The sequence below is a fragment of the Mchenga conophoros genome, linkage group LG18 (genome assembly GCF_057382185.1).
Source record: "Mchenga conophoros isolate Kocher_MC1m ecotype Shallow Benthic linkage group LG18, M_conophoros_male_GT1.1, whole genome shotgun sequence".
NCBI classification, from domain to species: domain Eukaryota; kingdom Metazoa; phylum Chordata; class Actinopteri; order Cichliformes; family Cichlidae; genus Mchenga; species Mchenga conophoros.
The window spans coordinates 16,729,686-16,747,735 of NC_140543.1; the positions used below are offsets into that span (position 1 = coordinate 16,729,686).

The 18,050-nt window shown below is 38.8% G+C and overlaps 3 protein-coding genes across 8 annotated transcripts; 2 read left to right on the plus strand and 1 right to left on the minus strand.

The window, feature by feature from the left end:
• The first annotated feature begins 783 nt into the window (after positions 1–783).
• arf1 (ADP-ribosylation factor 1) lies at positions 784–4,406 on the plus strand. Of its 3 annotated transcripts, none has more exons than XM_085253516.1 (5): positions 784–930; positions 2,324–2,517; positions 2,606–2,716; positions 2,836–2,960; positions 3,056–4,406. In XM_085253516.1, exons 2-5 carry the CDS (start codon positions 2,373–2,375, stop codon positions 3,212–3,214), a joined length of 540 nt encoding a protein of 179 aa, XP_085109642.1. In that variant the 5' UTR covers positions 784–930; positions 2,324–2,372; the 3' UTR covers positions 3,215–4,406. The 3 variants fall into 3 exon arrangements, with proteins under 3 accessions (XP_085109642.1, XP_085109643.1, XP_085109644.1); XM_085253517.1 differs by lacking the exon at positions 784–930 and adding an exon at positions 943–993; XM_085253518.1 differs by lacking the exon at positions 784–930 and adding an exon at positions 1,313–1,501.
• A 978-nt stretch (positions 4,407–5,384) lies between these two features.
• lg18h1orf35 (linkage group 18 C1orf35 homolog) lies at positions 5,385–10,455 on the minus strand. Its single transcript, XM_085253510.1, has 8 exons — positions 10,350–10,455; positions 8,906–9,056; positions 8,774–8,819; positions 8,597–8,679; positions 7,715–7,787; positions 7,530–7,609; positions 7,173–7,295; positions 5,385–6,367 (listed from the first exon to the last, which is right to left on the minus strand). Exons 1-8 carry the CDS (start codon positions 10,444–10,446, stop codon positions 6,112–6,114), a joined length of 909 nt encoding a protein of 302 aa, XP_085109636.1. The 5' UTR covers positions 10,447–10,455; the 3' UTR covers positions 5,385–6,111.
• On the plus strand, positions 10,052–18,014 carry guk1a (guanylate kinase 1a). 4 transcript variants are annotated; one of them, XM_085253513.1, is made up of 7 exons: positions 10,052–10,224; positions 14,152–14,265; positions 14,443–14,484; positions 14,625–14,860; positions 15,030–15,114; positions 15,204–15,289; positions 16,139–18,014. In XM_085253513.1, exons 1-7 carry the CDS (start codon positions 10,203–10,205, stop codon positions 16,169–16,171), a joined length of 618 nt encoding a protein of 205 aa, XP_085109639.1. In that variant the 5' UTR covers positions 10,052–10,202; the 3' UTR covers positions 16,172–18,014. The 4 variants fall into 4 exon arrangements, with proteins under 4 accessions (XP_085109639.1, XP_085109640.1, XP_085109638.1 ...); XM_085253514.1 differs by lacking the exon at positions 10,052–10,224 and adding an exon at positions 10,443–10,582; XM_085253512.1 differs by lacking the exon at positions 10,052–10,224 and adding an exon at positions 10,989–11,147.
• The last annotated feature ends 36 nt before the right edge of the window (positions 18,015–18,050 follow it).

An 18,050-nucleotide genomic window follows, 5' to 3' on the forward strand; every position in this document is an offset into this window, starting at 1 on the left:
CTGTAGCTGCTGGCAATGCACATTAATTTCAGATCAGCAATGTCATACATGCGTGTCTAGTGTTGCCATAAAAAAGAGTCATTGCAGGGAAGACGAATGATTACAAAGCATTGCTTCATGAAGACAGATGATAGCCGTGTTAGTTGTAATGTCTGTAACATAATTATTTCAAGCGGGGTGGAAACACCAGCAACATACGCAACATGGGATTCACTTCAAGGAGTGTCATGTATTTGATGTGCACCACAAGTGCTATCGCTACAGTTTCCCAACCGAGCAGCTCATCAATGCAGATGTGTAACAAAAATTTTATTTAACTAAGAAAGCCTGAAAGAAAATGAATGCCATACTAGTCTGCCTTTATTTACTCGATTTTATATGTTAACTGAGAGATTGATGTTACATCTAGAAATAGGCAGTAGTCTGTTTGGGATTTAAAATAAATTTAAAAAAAATCAGTTTTGATGACACTGAAAATCTGTTTATGTATAAAGGTGGATCAAGGATCAATAAGGGCTGGGCTGGTGAGCAGATGCAATGATTGCACTGGTATAAAAAAAACTTTATAAATTCCTATTCCTAGTTTTCAGGGAAATTTAAGATTCAATTTCAGTAGTAAATTAAAGTCAACAGGTCATAGACACAGCATGCTTATCGTGCATTTGTACTTGCCAGTACAAGGTAAAGCTATTTTTACTCTAAATAGTGCCATAACTTAAAAAAAAAAAAAAAAAAAAAAACTAAACTAAAAAAAAACTAACTAAAAGTGGAGGCTGTCATGTGTGCGTGTGTTTCTCCCCGCAACCACAGGGGGAGACACTTCTCCCGGCACGGTGAACGCAGGAGTTTTGCAGGAACCTCTGACGTGTCAGACTGTCGCCATTTTCCTAAGGAAGGAAACGCCTAGAGGGAACAAAACATTTCAACTGAGTAAGTGCAAGAGAGACTTTTTGTTAAAGAAAAAAGAAAAGGTAGCTTTTACAATATCTGAAGGTAAATGTACAAAACCCCATGTGTTGTCAAGCAAAATCGGCTTTAGTGTGTGCGATTCCGATCACCATAGTCAGAAAAATCTGACTTGCACCTTGTTAGCGGAATTATCTGAATCGACGAGTCTGTCCTTCCTTTCTGTGTGCGTGGGAGGTTTTTTTGTACTCTCTCGCACATGATTTCATATTCAGTGTAACTGGGAAACACATAAATAGAAATGCAATTGTTGTTTTTATTTCTCAAGTTGGTACTCTTAAAATCTGAGCGGGTCGGACGACTATTAGCGTTGCACCGTAACAAGCTAGCATCACCGTTTGTTTACCTGCTCTGAAAGTTTTTGCTCCGAGCTAAATATTGAAAATGCTCCAGTTAGCCGCGTAAAATATTCGGTTCCAAACTGCATAAACTGAAAAGACAAATACTGGTACAGGGTGACAGCTAGCGAGTTTCCTTATAATTTCATTTAGTAGCTTTCAGGAGTCACGGAGCGTTTAACGTCCCTTTTATCGAGGTTGGTGCTACCACGAGTTTCTGCCTTTAAGTAGAATTCAGAAGCTCATATATTGCATATAGTATACATCACACTGATTAATGCGAGTGCGATAACAGAAAACTGCTTACAGATAATTGTGTTTAGCACAACAGTAGCATCATACTGATTTCTGAGGATATTTAAAAATGTCCTAAAAGTGTCTAACAGCCTTTACAGTTGCACTCCCATGCTGCCCACGTGACTCAATAACAGCAAAATTTCAAACATTCACCTTTAATATTTTGACACAAGCAAATGTAGCTGTCTGTAAGATGATTTGATCACGCCGTAAGACCCATCTCACTGATTAGATGAGGCTAACAAAACTTTAGTCATGGACATAGACTTTATTTAATCCCACACAGAGGAAATTCACTTGTTACAATAGTATAAGGGACAGGAAGAAAAAGCAAGTTAGAGATATATATTAGAAAAATAAAAATTGAAAATAAAATAGTGTACAAAAAATACCAAATTGCTATATGCAGAAAAATGCACCACTGTTTTTTTTATATGTACATTAAGTGCAGTGGGAGTAATAATAATAGTAATACATATGTATTTTTTAAAACTGTATTTAAGTTGCACACAATATTTTTTGTTTAATGTATGGCGATATTGAAGTTTGTTCTAGCCTGGATGGTGTGATCAACACATACTCAGACCTTCAGTTTACTGTCACAGCAATCAGAGGCAGTGTGTCCGTCATTTGGGAGGTTGGAACACGGTTTGGTGTTTTCTTATGTTTACCAGCAGCACGTCTCTGTATTGGAGCTGAACAACTCCTCTCTTTCTTCACAGGTTTTCTTTTTGTTTTTTTGGCCTTTTTGGGTTCCTGTCACCAGCCGCCATGGGGAATATGTTTGCAGGACTGTTTAAAATGTTCGGGAAGAAGGAGATGAGGATACTCATGGTGGGTCTGGATGCTGCTGGAAAGACAACGATTTTGTACAAGCTTAAACTCGGAGAGATTGTGACTACCATCCCTACAATAGGTAATACAAAAACTGTTTTACATGACACAGGAAGGAAGCCTAAAGACTCGGTTTGTTTTTAATGTGAATATTTGTTTCATATCTACAGGTTTTAATGTGGAAACGGTAGAATACAAGAACATCAGTTTCACTGTATGGGATGTCGGCGGTCAAGACAAAATTCGACCGCTGTGGCGTCATTACTTTCAAAACACTCAGGGTAGGTTTTTTCCTCATCGCCTGATATTTGATGGCTCATGTTAGGACTGCTATTTGAACATGTCTTCTGGTTTGTATTTAGAAGATTTACACCCATTTATTTGATTGCACTTGCTCCAGGTCTTATCTTTGTCGTGGACAGCAATGATAGAGAGCGATGTGGAGAAGCTCGTGAAGAGCTCCTGAGAATGTTGGCAGAGGATGAGCTGCGTGACGCCGTGCTGCTAGTGTTTGCCAACAAACAAGTAAGTCATCAAGTCTTTTATATAAGCAGGTGTACATCATAAACACTTTTCACCTTTCCTTTGTCTAATGATTTCTCACCTTCTTTTTTTTATAGGACCTCCCAAATGCTATGAATGCAGCAGAACTCACAGACAAGCTCAATCTTCATTCCCTGCGCAACCGACAGTGGTACATCCAGGCGACCTGTGCCACCACCGGAGATGGCCTCTATGAAGGGCTGGACTGGTTGTCTAATCAACTCAAGAACCATTAATGATTACGGCATTTTAAAATCCAATCTCCTCCACCCCAATCTCTGACCTTGCTAAGATCTTGCTAAACTGAGTTATGTTGTACTGGAAGCTGTTATTACCACAAACATGCAGGCCAGTGGTGGGGGTGGGCTATTCTTGTAAAGCAGCTTTATTTTTATTTTTTTCACATTTTATGTAAGTGTAAATAAAGTTGGTAATGGGGCAGCTTGTTGCACGCTTTAAAATCCTACTGTGGTGATTTGTCTTTCTGGCTGTTGGGCAGCCATGTGTGCATTGAATAGAAAAACAAAGGCAGGGACTTTACCAGCAGATAAAGGTTACACGTACTGTAAGGACTGATTTTAATTTTTTATTAGAAACAATAAAGAATCATACACTGATTATGCACTACTTGCAACTACTACTGGTAATTTTTATCAGTAACTAGAAGTACCAGCGCCTCAAAATAAGTATAAACACTGGCATTGACTATATGTACTGACATTGCCCCCCCCACCTCCGTCACGCACAATCTGTGAACACCTACCAGCCTTTGTTGTTTTAAACTAAGAAATGTTGCATTGACCTCACATCTACCTGCTTTGGGGTAACAGGGAGGAGCCAGCCTCTTGAGCCTGCATTGAATTCTTGTATTTTAGAGTCTCAGGTTGAATATGTGCTGCCTTTGCAATGTACTTGTTAGCAAAACTGCATGATGTAGTCTGTTTGTCTTTAAGGGCATGCATTATTATCTACTGGGTGTTTACATCATACAGCTGCAAAGGAACTCTTAGCCCACTAATTACTATAGCCATACACTGTTAATTTGTTGTAAGGAGTGGCTTAGCATCCTCACTAAGGGCTCTATTAACGTTTGCCTTTTATTGAACTCAAACCTGGGAATTTGCATTGTGCAGCTATGACATTAGTGCCAATGTTTTCCTTTGCAGCACGTTGGGTTTTCTTTCGTAAACTGGCCGTCCATAAATGCCTTTTTTTTTTTTTTAATATGAGACACATCACTTCCCCCCCTCCCCCCAAAACTTATTTGTAAAGGGTGTGGCTGTTTTAACTGATTGCATCGTTTGATTTTTAGCTGCCTAAAATGTAATGTTATTCTCTTCTGGTTGTCTGTGTTCTTATGTAAAGCTTGATACTGCAATTGATTTTCATTTTGTTTCACACCATGTAATAAAATCTAAGTTTATGCTGCTTTTTGTAGGCTGTCCCTTGACATCAACTATTACAGAATTAAATGAAGTTTTAGACTATTTAGACAAAAGGATTAGGCATCACCTTGGCATTTTTCTGCTCAGCGAATCAATCTAAAACAGAATATGAGAACACGTATGTGCAGCAATTAATTGGCAATTGATTTTAGTTGCAGCATTAATAGAATTACTATTACAAAGGCCCCAAACTTGTGTCTGTGACTTCTTAAGGCTATCACCCCTTGACCTAGGAAGAAATATGTTGCCCCAAGGTGATGAAACCACCCAGTGCTTAGGTTAAAGCAGTTATGTGAAGAGCACACCCTGTTTCACATTGTGTAAGGGTGGCAATCTAGGACCACATTCTTGCAGGTTGATTAGGCTGCTACGGTTAATGCAGCCAAGCCTGTAAAACATGGCAGGAGAGTATGGTAGCGGTGGAAGAGGAGGTAGTTTGAGTCTTGGGTCCCTCATAGGGTGGCTTTGTCTAGCCTTCTCTCCTGCTGCTTCATCAGCTTGGTTTGTGTGTGGCGGTCTAACGGTACTCGGCCATATAAAAAAAAAAAAAAGGGCCAGCCTAGTTTTTTGCACTCTTCTTTATGAATGCCTTGCTCTTTTTTTAGTGTACCCCCCCAGGTGCCAGTCCACAGAATACCCTCTTTCAGACCAATTCAAGGCAAATGCAAACACTACTCTATTATGACCAGTAAAGAGCATTCCAATGGTATCGCACCAGTCGGAGCTGAACCTAGAATGACGAGGGATTACTTAGAAAGGAGAATGGCCAGTGTCTGAGTAGTAGGATGAGACGGAGATGTATAGATGGAAAAAAAGGTGTCAAGAAGCATCTTGAAGGAGCAAATGTTTAGGTTTTCCAATATGAAAATGTAATCAATAGAAGTTTGTGTTGAAGGATTTTTGCCGGCAAGTGCTTAGGCAGTCAGGTGAACGGCTCGAATAGAACTTTCACTCAAAAGAATGGGGTTCAAGTCTATGCATTTTATTTGTTTTGATATGGGGTTTTTCTCCCTGTCACTGTGTGGTTAGGCACCAAAACTACATGCTTAGATTCAAGAAAAGAAATACTTATTAACATACACTCTTTTACCAGTTTGATTATAATCGTAGAAGGCTTCTTTGGCAGCAAGCCCTTGAAGCTACATTCCTGTGCAAAAAGTGCCAGTTGCACCATGTCTTTATGGTAACCTTAAAAAAAATAAATAAATCAGACACGTTCATGTAAATAACTGAATGAGTCATGTCATGACAGGGTCATGTAAGAATTTCCATGAGGGATTATTGTGTGTGCTTGCAGTAACAATGATCAGGGTTGAACTAATGTTAAATAAAAGCTTTGAGGACAAGGAAGAAAATCATTCCACTAGCTTTGGAAAAAAAGTTTCTATATTTATCCAAGATAAAACCCCCAAAATACAAAGCTTAAAGCAATACAGAGTACTTGATATTTGATGATTAAATAACTCGACGTGATCAAAAACTGTCAAACCAAAACACCAGTGTCACATGAGCAACCTTCTGAATGAAGAAGTTAAAACCTGAGGCTAAAGTCTGTTACACTGATTAGAGTCCATCCACAGTCTGTTTGGCTGTTCAAGTAAATAAGGTCTTGAGGGTCTGTCAAACTGCTGTAGAGCACTCTGTCCACATTATGCATGTTTGAATCGGGGGTGGGGGTGGGCACGACATTAGTCGTCCGAGTCTGTGTCATGGCGCCGCCTGTGGCTTTGTGTGGCACCAGCAGGGGCCTTCTTGTGGCTGGCAGGGTTGCGAGGGACAGGAGATCCTCCATCAGAGGAGTCTGTGTCGTGCCGCTGCCTTCGATGATGGGGGTTGGAGCGCTGTCGCTCAGCCTTTGCTCCCCCCCTTGAGTGGCTGTCATGGGGTCTGGCTCCGCTCTGACTAACGTATGATGGATTATGATGATGGTGGTCCTTTCTGTGCCTAAAAAGTACAAGGAAACAAATAGTGTTGGGATTAATGCTGTGAGGGTATGGAAGAATAAACGGCACCTGCAAGTGGAAATAACTGGCTATTTTTTTTGTTTGATAAAATTGTGTTCAAGGTTATTGTTATTCTTTTCCTATCGCACAAGTTACTGAAGCACATAAATAACAATGTTTAATCTGCCTCTTCAAATATTGAAATATAAAGAAAGTCTTGTGACGCATGCACCCCATATATAACACAACAAGTGAAGTTGTTGCATGTAAGACAGTGCCTCACTGCCCTCTAGTGCTGACACAACAATTTGGCTCCCAACAAAAAGACTGCAATGTAATTTAAAAATATAAACAGGGCTGCACATAAGTGGTTCGCTATCAAAATAAAAGATCCGCACCAGATAAGTTGTAACGCACGTTTGCGTACATAAGATGTTCTGGAGGAGGACAGACATTTGTTTAGAACTACTAAAGATGTCGAAGAAGCAAGCTCCGTAAGCAAATACTTTGGTGTTTCTTAATGTAAACCTCGTTCACCCATTCACACACCTACTTGAGGAAGTGCTTTTTTTTCATGCCTAAGCACTTTTAACCTAATACACACACGCTCACATTCCGATGGACGCATTGAGGGCAGACTGGGGTTCTTTGCCCAAAGATACTTCCAATTAGAAGTGGGAGCAGCCAGGGATTGATCTACCTCCACAGCCCCCGTCTTTAAAAACACAATTCTAAAAACATATTTTGAGTTTGGTCCAGACTCACGCTGAATAGTGTTTGAACGTTAAATGCAGAAATAAACCAACCTCTTCCTGTTGTCCTCAGAATCGGAGGAGGATGAGTCTCTCCTTTTTCGTTTTTTCTTTTTTTCCTTTTTCTTTTTCTCCTTTTTGTTCTTTTTTTCTTTGTTTTTCTTATTACTGTCATGCCTTCAGAGAGGGAAAAGAAAGTAGTGAAGATTACATTTCAACAAATTACATTATTTTTTCATTTCAAATGTATTATTATCAGTATTATTATTATTTACGCATTCTCATTCATTTGTTCACTGGCTATTATTAAAAGAAAACTTAAGAAACTGGATACAGGGTCAGATTTTGTCCAGTAAATCTAAAAGTTTGTGTGTCTGCAACATTTTACAAGTAGTAATTATCCAGTCTCACCTCTGTTCCTCCACCTGTTTTACTGCACTCTCATTTGTTTTTGTTGCTGAAGCTTCTGTATGACCTTCAGTCCTGACGTGCTGGACAAAAAGCATTTCTTAATTTTTGCACAGAGTGTAAAATGCCTCAAAGCAGAGTAATGTCTAAGCACCACTACCCCAAAAAAGGTAATAACACAATCTTACTGTAAAAACCGGCAAGCCCATTTTAGCAACTTCCTTTTCTTTCTGGGACAGGACCATTCTCCGAGACCCTGCACTGCAGAAGGAAACATTGAAAACACAATAAGACACTTTAGAATCAAAACATTGAGAAAAGAAGCTCTTTTGACACCACTTTTTCCATGATGACAGTTTACATTTTTGCTGACTTATCAAATACACTAACTGGCCACTTTGCTAGGTACGCCCGTTCAACAAATATCTAATCAACCTGTCACAAGGCAGCAACTCAGTGCATTTAGATGTGTAGACATGTTTAAGAAAATGTGCTGAAATTTAAACTGAGCATCAGATTGGTGAAGAAAAGTGACACTGAGCAAGGCATTGGTGTTGGTCCCAGATGGGCTGGTCTGAGTTTTTCAGAAACTCCTGATATACTGGGTTTTTCCAACACAACAATCTCTAGCGTTTACAGAGAATAGTTTGTTTTGGGGGTTTTTAACTTAAAACATAAGATATCCAGTGAGGTACTATCATGCCAATATAGACCAAGATCTCTGAGGAATGTTTCCAGCATCTTGTTGAATCTATAACACGAAGAATTAAAGTATTTCTGAAGGCAAAATGGCGTTGAACCCTAATAACCCCCAACGAACTAGCAAGGGGGTACCTAATAAAGTGACCAGTGAGTGTATGATTAATTTAAAACAAGAGTCCCTGATAAAGATTAAACTACCTTCACCTTCAGGTTCTACCTTCACCTTAGTGATGCATACTGTCCTTTTAACAAATATTCATTTATTTTTATGTTGTTGCTTTTCTAGATTTATTTATTTTACTCCAAAAATAAAGCACCTTTAAACATCACTGTTTCATGTGGAAAAAGCAAACATAAAAAGAAGTCACCTGGAGCTTCCTAAACCAGAAACACGGTCAACATTTCTCTCGTCGCCATCAGCCTCGTCCCTCCTGCAAACCTCTACAAGGTCCTGCCATAGAAAGTCAAATAAAAATTCACATCACTAAGCTTTTGAACAATAGCAGATTTTTTTTTTTAAATCATTCATAATTTAAGTCACACACCTCTTTGGTTAGACCAGTCGGTTGTCTCTTTATATTCTTGTGCCCTCTAAATTGATAATGGAAAATGAGAAATTACTAAACTGGTCAGTTTAAACTTCCTGTTTTATCTCTTTTATGGGAAGTTGTACATACAGTGCAGCCATCAACGCTTCTTCCTCTGCTGCCTTGACAGCAGCAAGTTCCTCCTCTCTGGACAAAGGTGCACCACCCTTTTTGTCCTTTGCATACCATGTCAGATCTTTGCCTTTTTGCCAACGCCCCACTGGTGCCATCAAGGAGTTACCTGGAAACAGAGGAAGTGATGACACGTGATAAAGATTACGGATTCCAGAACATGATGTATGATAATTTCCTTTTCATTCTTAAGTAGGGCTGTGCGATATGACCATATCCAGATAAAAAACATCTATCGTCCGATAATGATATAAATAACAAAAATTTATCATTTTCTGTAAATTCTGTGAATCTCGGGTAGCTGAAGTGTTTCCAGCTGGGCGTCGTGTATCTGGAGTCGAGTGTTTTACCGATGCATGAAACTACACATTTTTAGACATAGGTTGTAACGACCGCCGTTTTCTTTGCGAGTATTTATTACAGGGCTGCTGCAGGGAAAAGCCTGTTCTAATGTTTAAGTCTGAGGTTTATTCAGTTTATTTTGAAAACTCTCAACAGGATCTTGAGCTTTATTGTGAAAGGTTTATGTTTTGGGCCATAGCATAACACTGAATGAAGCCAGTGTTACAGAAATCCAGATGGTGTCAACATTGTTTTTTCCCCAAATAGTCAAGAATTGTGCATTTTTGTTTTGAAATTATTTACAGTACGTATAGGAGGGTAAAGTCAATTAAAACAATGTCTTGTGTACACACGATAATTGTGTGTGTACAAAAATGTGCACAAACACAAACTTTAATGGATTTTAGGGGCCCCTCACTAAAACGACTTATTCATTAGTCATGGCAAAGATGATGTTGGTATTGTTAGTATTGTCCCTTTTTTAAGTTTCCTTATTATGTACAACTTAAAAGAAAAAATACTTTTTTTTTATCTTTCTATTAGCATCCTCCCCTCCACAGCCACGTGTTTAAACAATATATTTTAACATATGCTGATAACATCATCTATAATGAGGACCTTACTGTACAATAATATTAATGTGATGCTTTTCCATGAGTGCTTTTTAAAATGCACGTTCCTGAACAATTTAAGTAGGGTTACTTTTGGGAGTCCTATTTTTCATCGGTGGTGGCCGCTATGTAGGCTAGCTGCTGTTGGTTTGCTGGGCATGCTGGTAACTGTGTAGGCTCACATAACGGAGAGACTACGTGTCTGTGCTCAGGGGTGGGAGCAATGAAAGCTAGGACTTGCTTTGTGTAGACTGAAAGACAAGGCGAAAACCCAGCCATTAGACCCATCCAGACTTCGTGTAATGAGGGAAACGACAACAAAAGGTATGGGAGAGTTGCATGTGAGGCCGTGGTGTGCGTAGTTTAAGAGCTCAGTTAGAGCGATATGAGCAGCACCGCATCTGGTTGCTGCTGATAGCAGACAGATGGCTACGATCTCCTGTACTTACCGAGATAGTTTTCTCTGTGTTTGTCGACTTTCACTTCATTCCAGTTGAACTGGTCCTGACCTCCCCGTACACCTCCAGATCTCGAGGAACCGAACATTTTAATCGGGTATCTCTAAAAGTTAAGGCAAAAACAACGTCCTGTTAACGCGAAGAGCTAACTTTTAGCCACGTTAGCACATGACCCGCGCGACCGGCTAGGCCTTCAGCTAACACTCATCCGGGGAGTTTTTGTGGTAAGTTTAAATTCCCTATGGTTACTAGGACCTTTTGGTGAGAGGCTTGCTTCTTAGTGGTAATGCTTCCTTTGCCTAGAGGCAAACTGCTTCCAGTTTCCCCAAGTCTCCGCAGAGCGCAGGGGAAATAGTTTGTTTAAACGCTAGTTAGCTTAAAATCGTTAATATGCGTCTTTAGGTTATAGTAATTACTGCCAGCCCGCGCACATGTCGGTACTGCCGCTTTTGAAGAGGCTGCCTGATTCCAGTTGAAAGCATACATGCATTCACAATAATAATAGCTTTAAAATATCAGCGTCTTCGTCATTATTTGTTTGGCTAATGTTGCTAAAAGCCCTGCTTTTTCAGCATTCTCTCGCGCGCATTCTTGACGCTCGTGAACGTCACTTGTTGGTGTTTTGGCCTGTGGTGATGACGTAGGCAGCACGGGTATCTTTAATGGCTCTCGCGGTGAAGACTCGGAGCGCAGCAAGGGAGGGAGAAGACACGCAGGAGACGGTGCTTTAAGTTGTGGATTAACGCTATTCCTGTCCCATAATGAGACATTTTTCCAGGCTATTTTCAGGTAGGAATGAGGACGTTTGGTGGGGTTTTCTGCTCTCTCCAAATTGCGTGTTGTGTCACGATATCTGAGCGTGCCATTCATTCCTGGAGTCCCATAAGAGAAGAAGATGGTTCATGTGTTTACCAGAGTGTTTTAAATTAACATGGCTGACACAATGTTACCTGTGGTTTAATTGTTAGTAAGTCTGGTTTGGGATGTGTGATTCAGGCATGGAATAATGGTAGAAGTGCATTTAAGCCTATTTTAAATCCCCATTTCACTTCCAACAACTTTAACTTCTTATTACAATAATGTCAGTTTTTATATGATTATAACATACAGACTTTGCAGTTCCTGTGTGCTATATATTAACATCAAATGCATATGAGAAACAGATGACGAGGCCTCACTATGTGAAAAAGATACGAACTGTTTGTCCTCCTGATTAGAACAAAGCCACTGTTATCTTGATGTTACATAGTGTTAGGGCGACCAGATGTCCCCTCTTTTGTTCTCCTGCCTTTCACACATCTTGAGACAGCGTCCCACATTTTGGCTGGGTCTGCAGGACACACACTTTTCTAAACTCTGGGCCTTACCCAGTAAATATGAAGGGCAGGCTTCTTATTACAGTCAAATTAAGTAAACCATCTAATGTTGGGCCCATCAGCGAAAATTACAAATTACCCCCCCCCCCCCCCCCCCCCCCCCAAAAAAAAAAAAGCTTTAATGGAAAATACTATAGAGAAAACGAAGCAGCAGCTAAATTGTGTGTGTCATAATCGCCTAAAAACTGCTGAGAAAAATGTATACCAATTTGTGGATCCCTACAGAAACTGACAGACTGTTACCAGACAGAATAGAAGCTGAACTAAGAGAAGATACAGAAGTGTATATAAAGCTTTCACGTGGTGCAAAAGCTAACTTTAGCTGCCTTTTATCCTTATTGTGTTTACTTAGTAAGAGATTTGGAAAAGCTGCACTAATCTATTTGACTACCTCCCGTCATTGTTTTTCCCCACGTTTAGTTTGTTGTATCTGTTCACCCAACATCCTGTGTGTGGTATTACAGGATTGTTACAAGATGGACCAAAGCTTTGTAACTTATTTTTTCCAGCTACATTTTCCCAGTTCAATTAGACATCAATTAGATTTTTTTTTTCAATTCAGTTTTAATTTTATAGCACCAAATAACAACAGCAGTTACCTCAAGGTGATTTGTATTGACATACTCATTTTTGTTTTGTTTTGGGGCTTTTTAGAAAAATTCCAGAGACCAGGGATATTATTATAATGTCTTTTTAAGCCCATATAAGAACCAAATATGCAAAATATCAAGAAATATTTGCTTAAAAGGAGGCTGCATAAACTTTCTTTAAAGAAAAATATCCAGATTTTTATTTCTTGTAACGTTCACACTGAACATGAAGCGGATTGTCTCTGACTTTAAAAATGCAACATTGCATGTGATTTTCAAATCGCGCTTCAGGAAATGATTGCATTACATGCAATTTAGTGCACGTGGTTAAAGTCAGGCGCCATGCAGCTTCCAATAAATGCTGTGTGTTGATTATAAACTCACATGGCTCTCATTTCCTCTCATGCTGCTCAGTTTATTTTGGAAAGGTGTTCTGTGTTAATTATTTTAGTGTCTTGTGTTCTTACTTAAAGGGTGCACGCTATGCTCTTAACAGCTTGATAATTTCATACTTGGACTCCGCTAGAGTGGCTTTGCATGATTTACAGTCTCAGTCCAGCCCTGCTGGATTAAATAATCAAATATTAAACATAAAATCCTATAAATTATTTAAAAAATCCAGTTTTTATAAAAGGAACTCCTACATCCTTTTATTAGCCATGATTCTGTTTATGGGAAGCATTTGAAAGATGATGGAGGAAAACTGCTTGGAAATCAGAAACCTCATAATAATGTGAATTTTATTCTCTGCTCTTAAAAGATCACACGAGCATCCAAACATGCAGATCAGTTTACTTTTGCTTTCATTTTAAAAGATTGCTTAGACTTTATTGGGATTCAGACACCTCACCTTGACGTAGTAGTGTAGTTAAAACTAGTGTTTTAATGCCTTTTATTATGCTGTGTTATCTTCTTTACTAGGTTCAGTGTTTTTTTCGAGACACTTTGAGTGTCTTGTAATGAGAGGTTGTTTGAGCATTAGGGCTGAAACCAAAATGCATACATGGCTGCATTATAGCAAGTCACTACCAAGTCATAAGATATTTAAACTGAATCATAAGATGGAACTTTAAAAAAAAAACTAGTGCAGTAAAATTGGCCCTGCCCACTCCCCGTCTCTCCACCCATCTGCTTTTAAACACAATCTGCAGACACACAGTCGTTCCCTTCCTGTTGACTTGATTTTCCTGTCTGCGTCAGCTCTGTGTGTTTTGAGGTAAGGGGGTTAGGAGGAACGTGAGACTCATTGCTTAATTCTTTACTTTTGGTTGATAGTCAAGCAATTTGTAATAAAAGAAATGTGATGTAACAGGGAAGAAAAAGAGAGATGTAGAGAAACAAAGAACTCTGACTGCCTGCTCACAAGATGTTTGCACATTTTAGTTTGAAGGCTGATGAAGGTGTAGTTTGAGTAAATAAAAATATCTGTTAATTAAATTTAAGATAATTTCCTTTTCTTTCTGACACTCACAACCAGAGTTGGGTGCTTCAATTAGTAGTTGTTCCTCGACAGCACTATGGTAACTTCACAGCTTGCTTACCAGTTGATTGCTTTAGCTCTCCTGAGGGCTGTTTTGCTCTCATCATGGTTTTTTTTTTTTTTTTTTTTAAACATTGCTGGCTTAGCATTTTATGGCGTGTCCCTCACCTCGCCGAGGCTTCTCTTTACCTGCCTTTTACTAACAAAAGAAGCAAAAACCCTTGTGACTGCACAGAGTAAAGTTGGTCCAGTGATGACTCATATTGTGTGGTTACAGATTTGCTCTGCAGCCTCGCCCATTTGTTTCCTATAACAAACCACACTCTTCTTTTCCGCTGTTATTTCAGTTATGGCTGGACCCAGGCCCGTGGTGTGTAGTGGCCCATCAGGGGTGGGAAAGAGCACTCTGCTGAAGAAGCTCATGAAGGAATATGAAGGTGTCTTTGGCTTCAGCATCTCACGTAAGTGTGTCTATGTCCCTGTAAAGAATTTCACATTACTTTTAATATTTATTATTTTGCTGTTGAGGTTTGTTAGTCATGAGTAAAGCTTTTATTTTCTCCCTAAGCGAGTAACAAATTGTTGCAGCGCCAGATTTTTAAACTCTAGTGTGACAGAAGTGTCTTTTCCGTTCTCAGATACAACAAGAAAACCCCGACCTGGAGAGCAGAACGGCATAGGTACGGCATGTCACTGCTCTTTCACAACCAATGAACCTGAAAGCAGGCTGATTAAACAGTTGGATTTTTTTCTCAATTGTCCTTTTTTTGTGTACTTTCTTTCTTCTTCTTCTTTTTTCTTTTTTCCTCCCGGGTTTCAGATTACCATTATGTTACGCGGGATGTGATGCAGGCAGGCATCGACAATGGCGATTTTATTGAGAGTGCAGAGTTTTCCGGGAACCTGTATGGGACGAGTAAAGCAGCTGTCCAAGAGGTCCAATCCAAGAACCTCATCTGTTTATTAGACATTGATATGCAGGGTGTGAAGAACATCAAAAAGACAGACCTCAATCCAATGTTCATTTCCATCCAGCCACCATCCATGGAAATCCTGGTAAGCACATAAGATTTGAAGTGTACACAGCACGTGTCTGTAGTTTCCCATTTTTGCCACCAAACAAGTGGGTGTTGTCACCAGTTAAATTTTGCATCACAGGGATCAGGTAAAACGGGTTTTGGCTTCTGAATTGCTTCTGTAGGTTGAACCTGTTCTCTTGTTTCAGGAAAAGCGTCTAAGAGGCAGAAAAACAGAGTCGGAGGAGAGCCTCCAAAAGCGTTTACAGACAGCCAAAATCGAGATGGAGTTTAGTAAGTAGCTGTGATTTGCTCTCAACAGATCAAAGTTACAAACTATAAATCTGCACGTCATAACCGACCATGAATGGATCTCTTTCTAGGCAAAGAACCTGGTGCGTTTGATGTTATAATCATCAATGATAATTTGGACGATGCTTATGCGAAGTTGAAAGACGCTCTTAAGGAGGTGAGTTACGATTTCACAACACACACTTTCTATTTATTTTTTTGTTTTTTGCAATCTGTCAGTTTAAAGTTTGGCAATTAAAGTTTTAACATTAACTTTAAATGTTATGCCAGGAACACTTTTAATTATTCAATGTATTTTATTCTAAACTAAACATCCGAATAGGGATATTTACTCTGTCTTCAAAATGACAAAACTGTGATTTATAAACAGCAATAAGACGGAGATGTTCTGCAGTTGAATAGGAGCATGTCAGCAAGTGCATGCAATTTTTGTAACAAACAGGTGGAAAGTGCAAATCTGTTGCCATCTGCATACAAAGAAATTCACATTAAACAGAAATTTGATGTTAACTGTTCACATTCAGTCCACCAGGACCTCATGGAACCTCTGAAACAAAAAATCTATCTAAACTTTATGAATCTGATGGCAATCTAATCAAACTGTCACCAAATTGAGAATGACTGCAGTCATTACAGGTTTCAATCATTTCAGAGAGGTTTTAAATTTATAGTAAGCCCTCTGTACTAGTTGGACTTGTGTAAAATGCATTTAACCTTAGATGTTTGTCAGAAAGATGTTACTAAAAGTTGATGAAGAATAAACCTTTATTGAATCCCGTTAGCTCAAAGGATTTTCGTCCGGTATGACTGGTAGGTTATGGATAAGAAAAATATTGGAACCACATCCTATAAAAAACTACTTGCAGCCAGAGTGATTACTGTTCAGCAAACGTTGCATAGGCTTGCTTTCATGTTCTTAGTCTGTTCTTAGTTTCTTGCCACAGATCGATGTGTTCCCTGACTAATTATAAAACCTTTTTTTTTTTTTTTTTTTTTTTTCCTGCAGGAAATTCATAAGGTCAAGAAAGTGTCCTCATAGGAGAAAGCAGCATCATAGTCGTCGCTCAGCCACTCCACCGACACACAATTCCACTCTTGTACATTCCCTCAGATGGTGGTCTTTGAAACTAGGACAATTTCCTTCAGCAGATATACAAAAAGTTTTTTTTTTTTAGAAGTAGTTACTAATAAATAACTTAGTGTAAAGTGGGACATTTTTATTTAATTTTTTTTACAAACAAAGTGCTTTTCACATTTTATTTTTACACTGAAGAGGAGACACCCTGAGAACTCTTACTTGAAGTACAACTGGCATGATGAGCGGGAACAATTTGATGCAGACAGAAAATACTGTGTGCAACCGTATTCTTTTGCAGAAGTACAATTCATTGCATCATCTGGACAGACTGGTTTTTCAAGGATTAGGGTTTTTTTGTTTTTTTTTTGAGGGGGGTGGGGTTTCTTTCAGTCTTTTGCAACCAGCTACACTGTGTTGATGTTTAATGTCTTAGATGCAGTGAAATACACAAGTGATGGTCAGAGTTAGAGATTAAAACCAGCACTCGGGCCCCCTTTAAAATTTGGTAAGTAGGTTTGGGCAGTATCTTAGTATCGTGTGGTACCAGGCTTTTTTTTCTTTTTTTAGACAGAGTACTTTCTGTACTGTTAAAAATACAGACACTCCTTTGTGTTATGCTTATGTGATGTATTTAGGTCATATTGTAGTGCACAGCACTCGTCAGAGGGCAATTACTTCTGATTAACAGCTGAGCTGAGTGAGCTGTGAAACATGGCAGTTGCAAATGTTGGGGTGGATTTCGAGTTTAGTCTCATCTCCCTAAAGATAAACAGTTTGTCATAGTTCAAAGTGAGCACCACCTGCCTGTACTGAGTAGTGTTGCTACGCTCTGGCTGTGTAGTTAAGCCATTTATTCTGACACAACTGTGCATTGTTAAGATCAAAATAATCAGGAAAGCTGATTTTATTTTATTTTTAATTTGGCAGATAGCCGCTTAACCTAATCGTGAATCAGTGTTGTGTTCTGATAATGTTCATGAGTTTCATAAACTAATATTTTTGGTGCCAGCTAGCGAGGGTGAGAGAGATTAAGCATTCAGCCAGCTAATCTCTCACCCTCCTACCTGAAGTGTCATCTGTCATCATCAGCTTTTAGTTTATTTACACAAATGTAATCGTAGACTTGGTGAAATGTGAGGAAGGTAAGAAAGACTATTTTGGCCAAGCCTATCAGGAACATGTGGTGACTCTTTACTTTTAGGGGATATACCTTTGAAACAGTAACATTATTCCAGAGTTAGTAAACGCTTTATTTTTTTATTATGTTATATAACTTGCCAGGTAATGTCCTGGTTCCTTACACTTTGTTTGCTGGAAAACTAAATACTGCTGTGCTCATGTAGAATTGAATCCCATCACAGAGTTAGAAACAGTACAACTACATTGTATTCTTTTATAACACATGTTTATTTAATGTTGTACATTTGTGAAAACTTTATATTGTGTAAGTTTCAGCTTTAGCTGTACAGTAAAATGACAGCAAATTTGTTGCTTTTTTTTTTTATTGCTTAGAATTGAGAAAACAGTAAATATTTTAAAAATGTCCATTTTAGATTGGATAGCCAATTATGCCTAAATCGTTATATTCCTGTATCTTGTAACATTCATTCCTTTGCTCAGAGTACTTTATGTTCCTGATGCTACTATTTAAATTCAAGTCTCACAAATGTTACATCATGCTGAACAAATACACGAAGGCCTCTTTAAAACCAAACTAGCTGTTATAGGAATGTGCTTGTTGTAAACATGTACTCAGCACTATGACTTTTATGTTGAAACATCAGTAAATGTTACCATACAACAATGCAGAGTTTGTGCTATATAAAGAAATTACTACAGA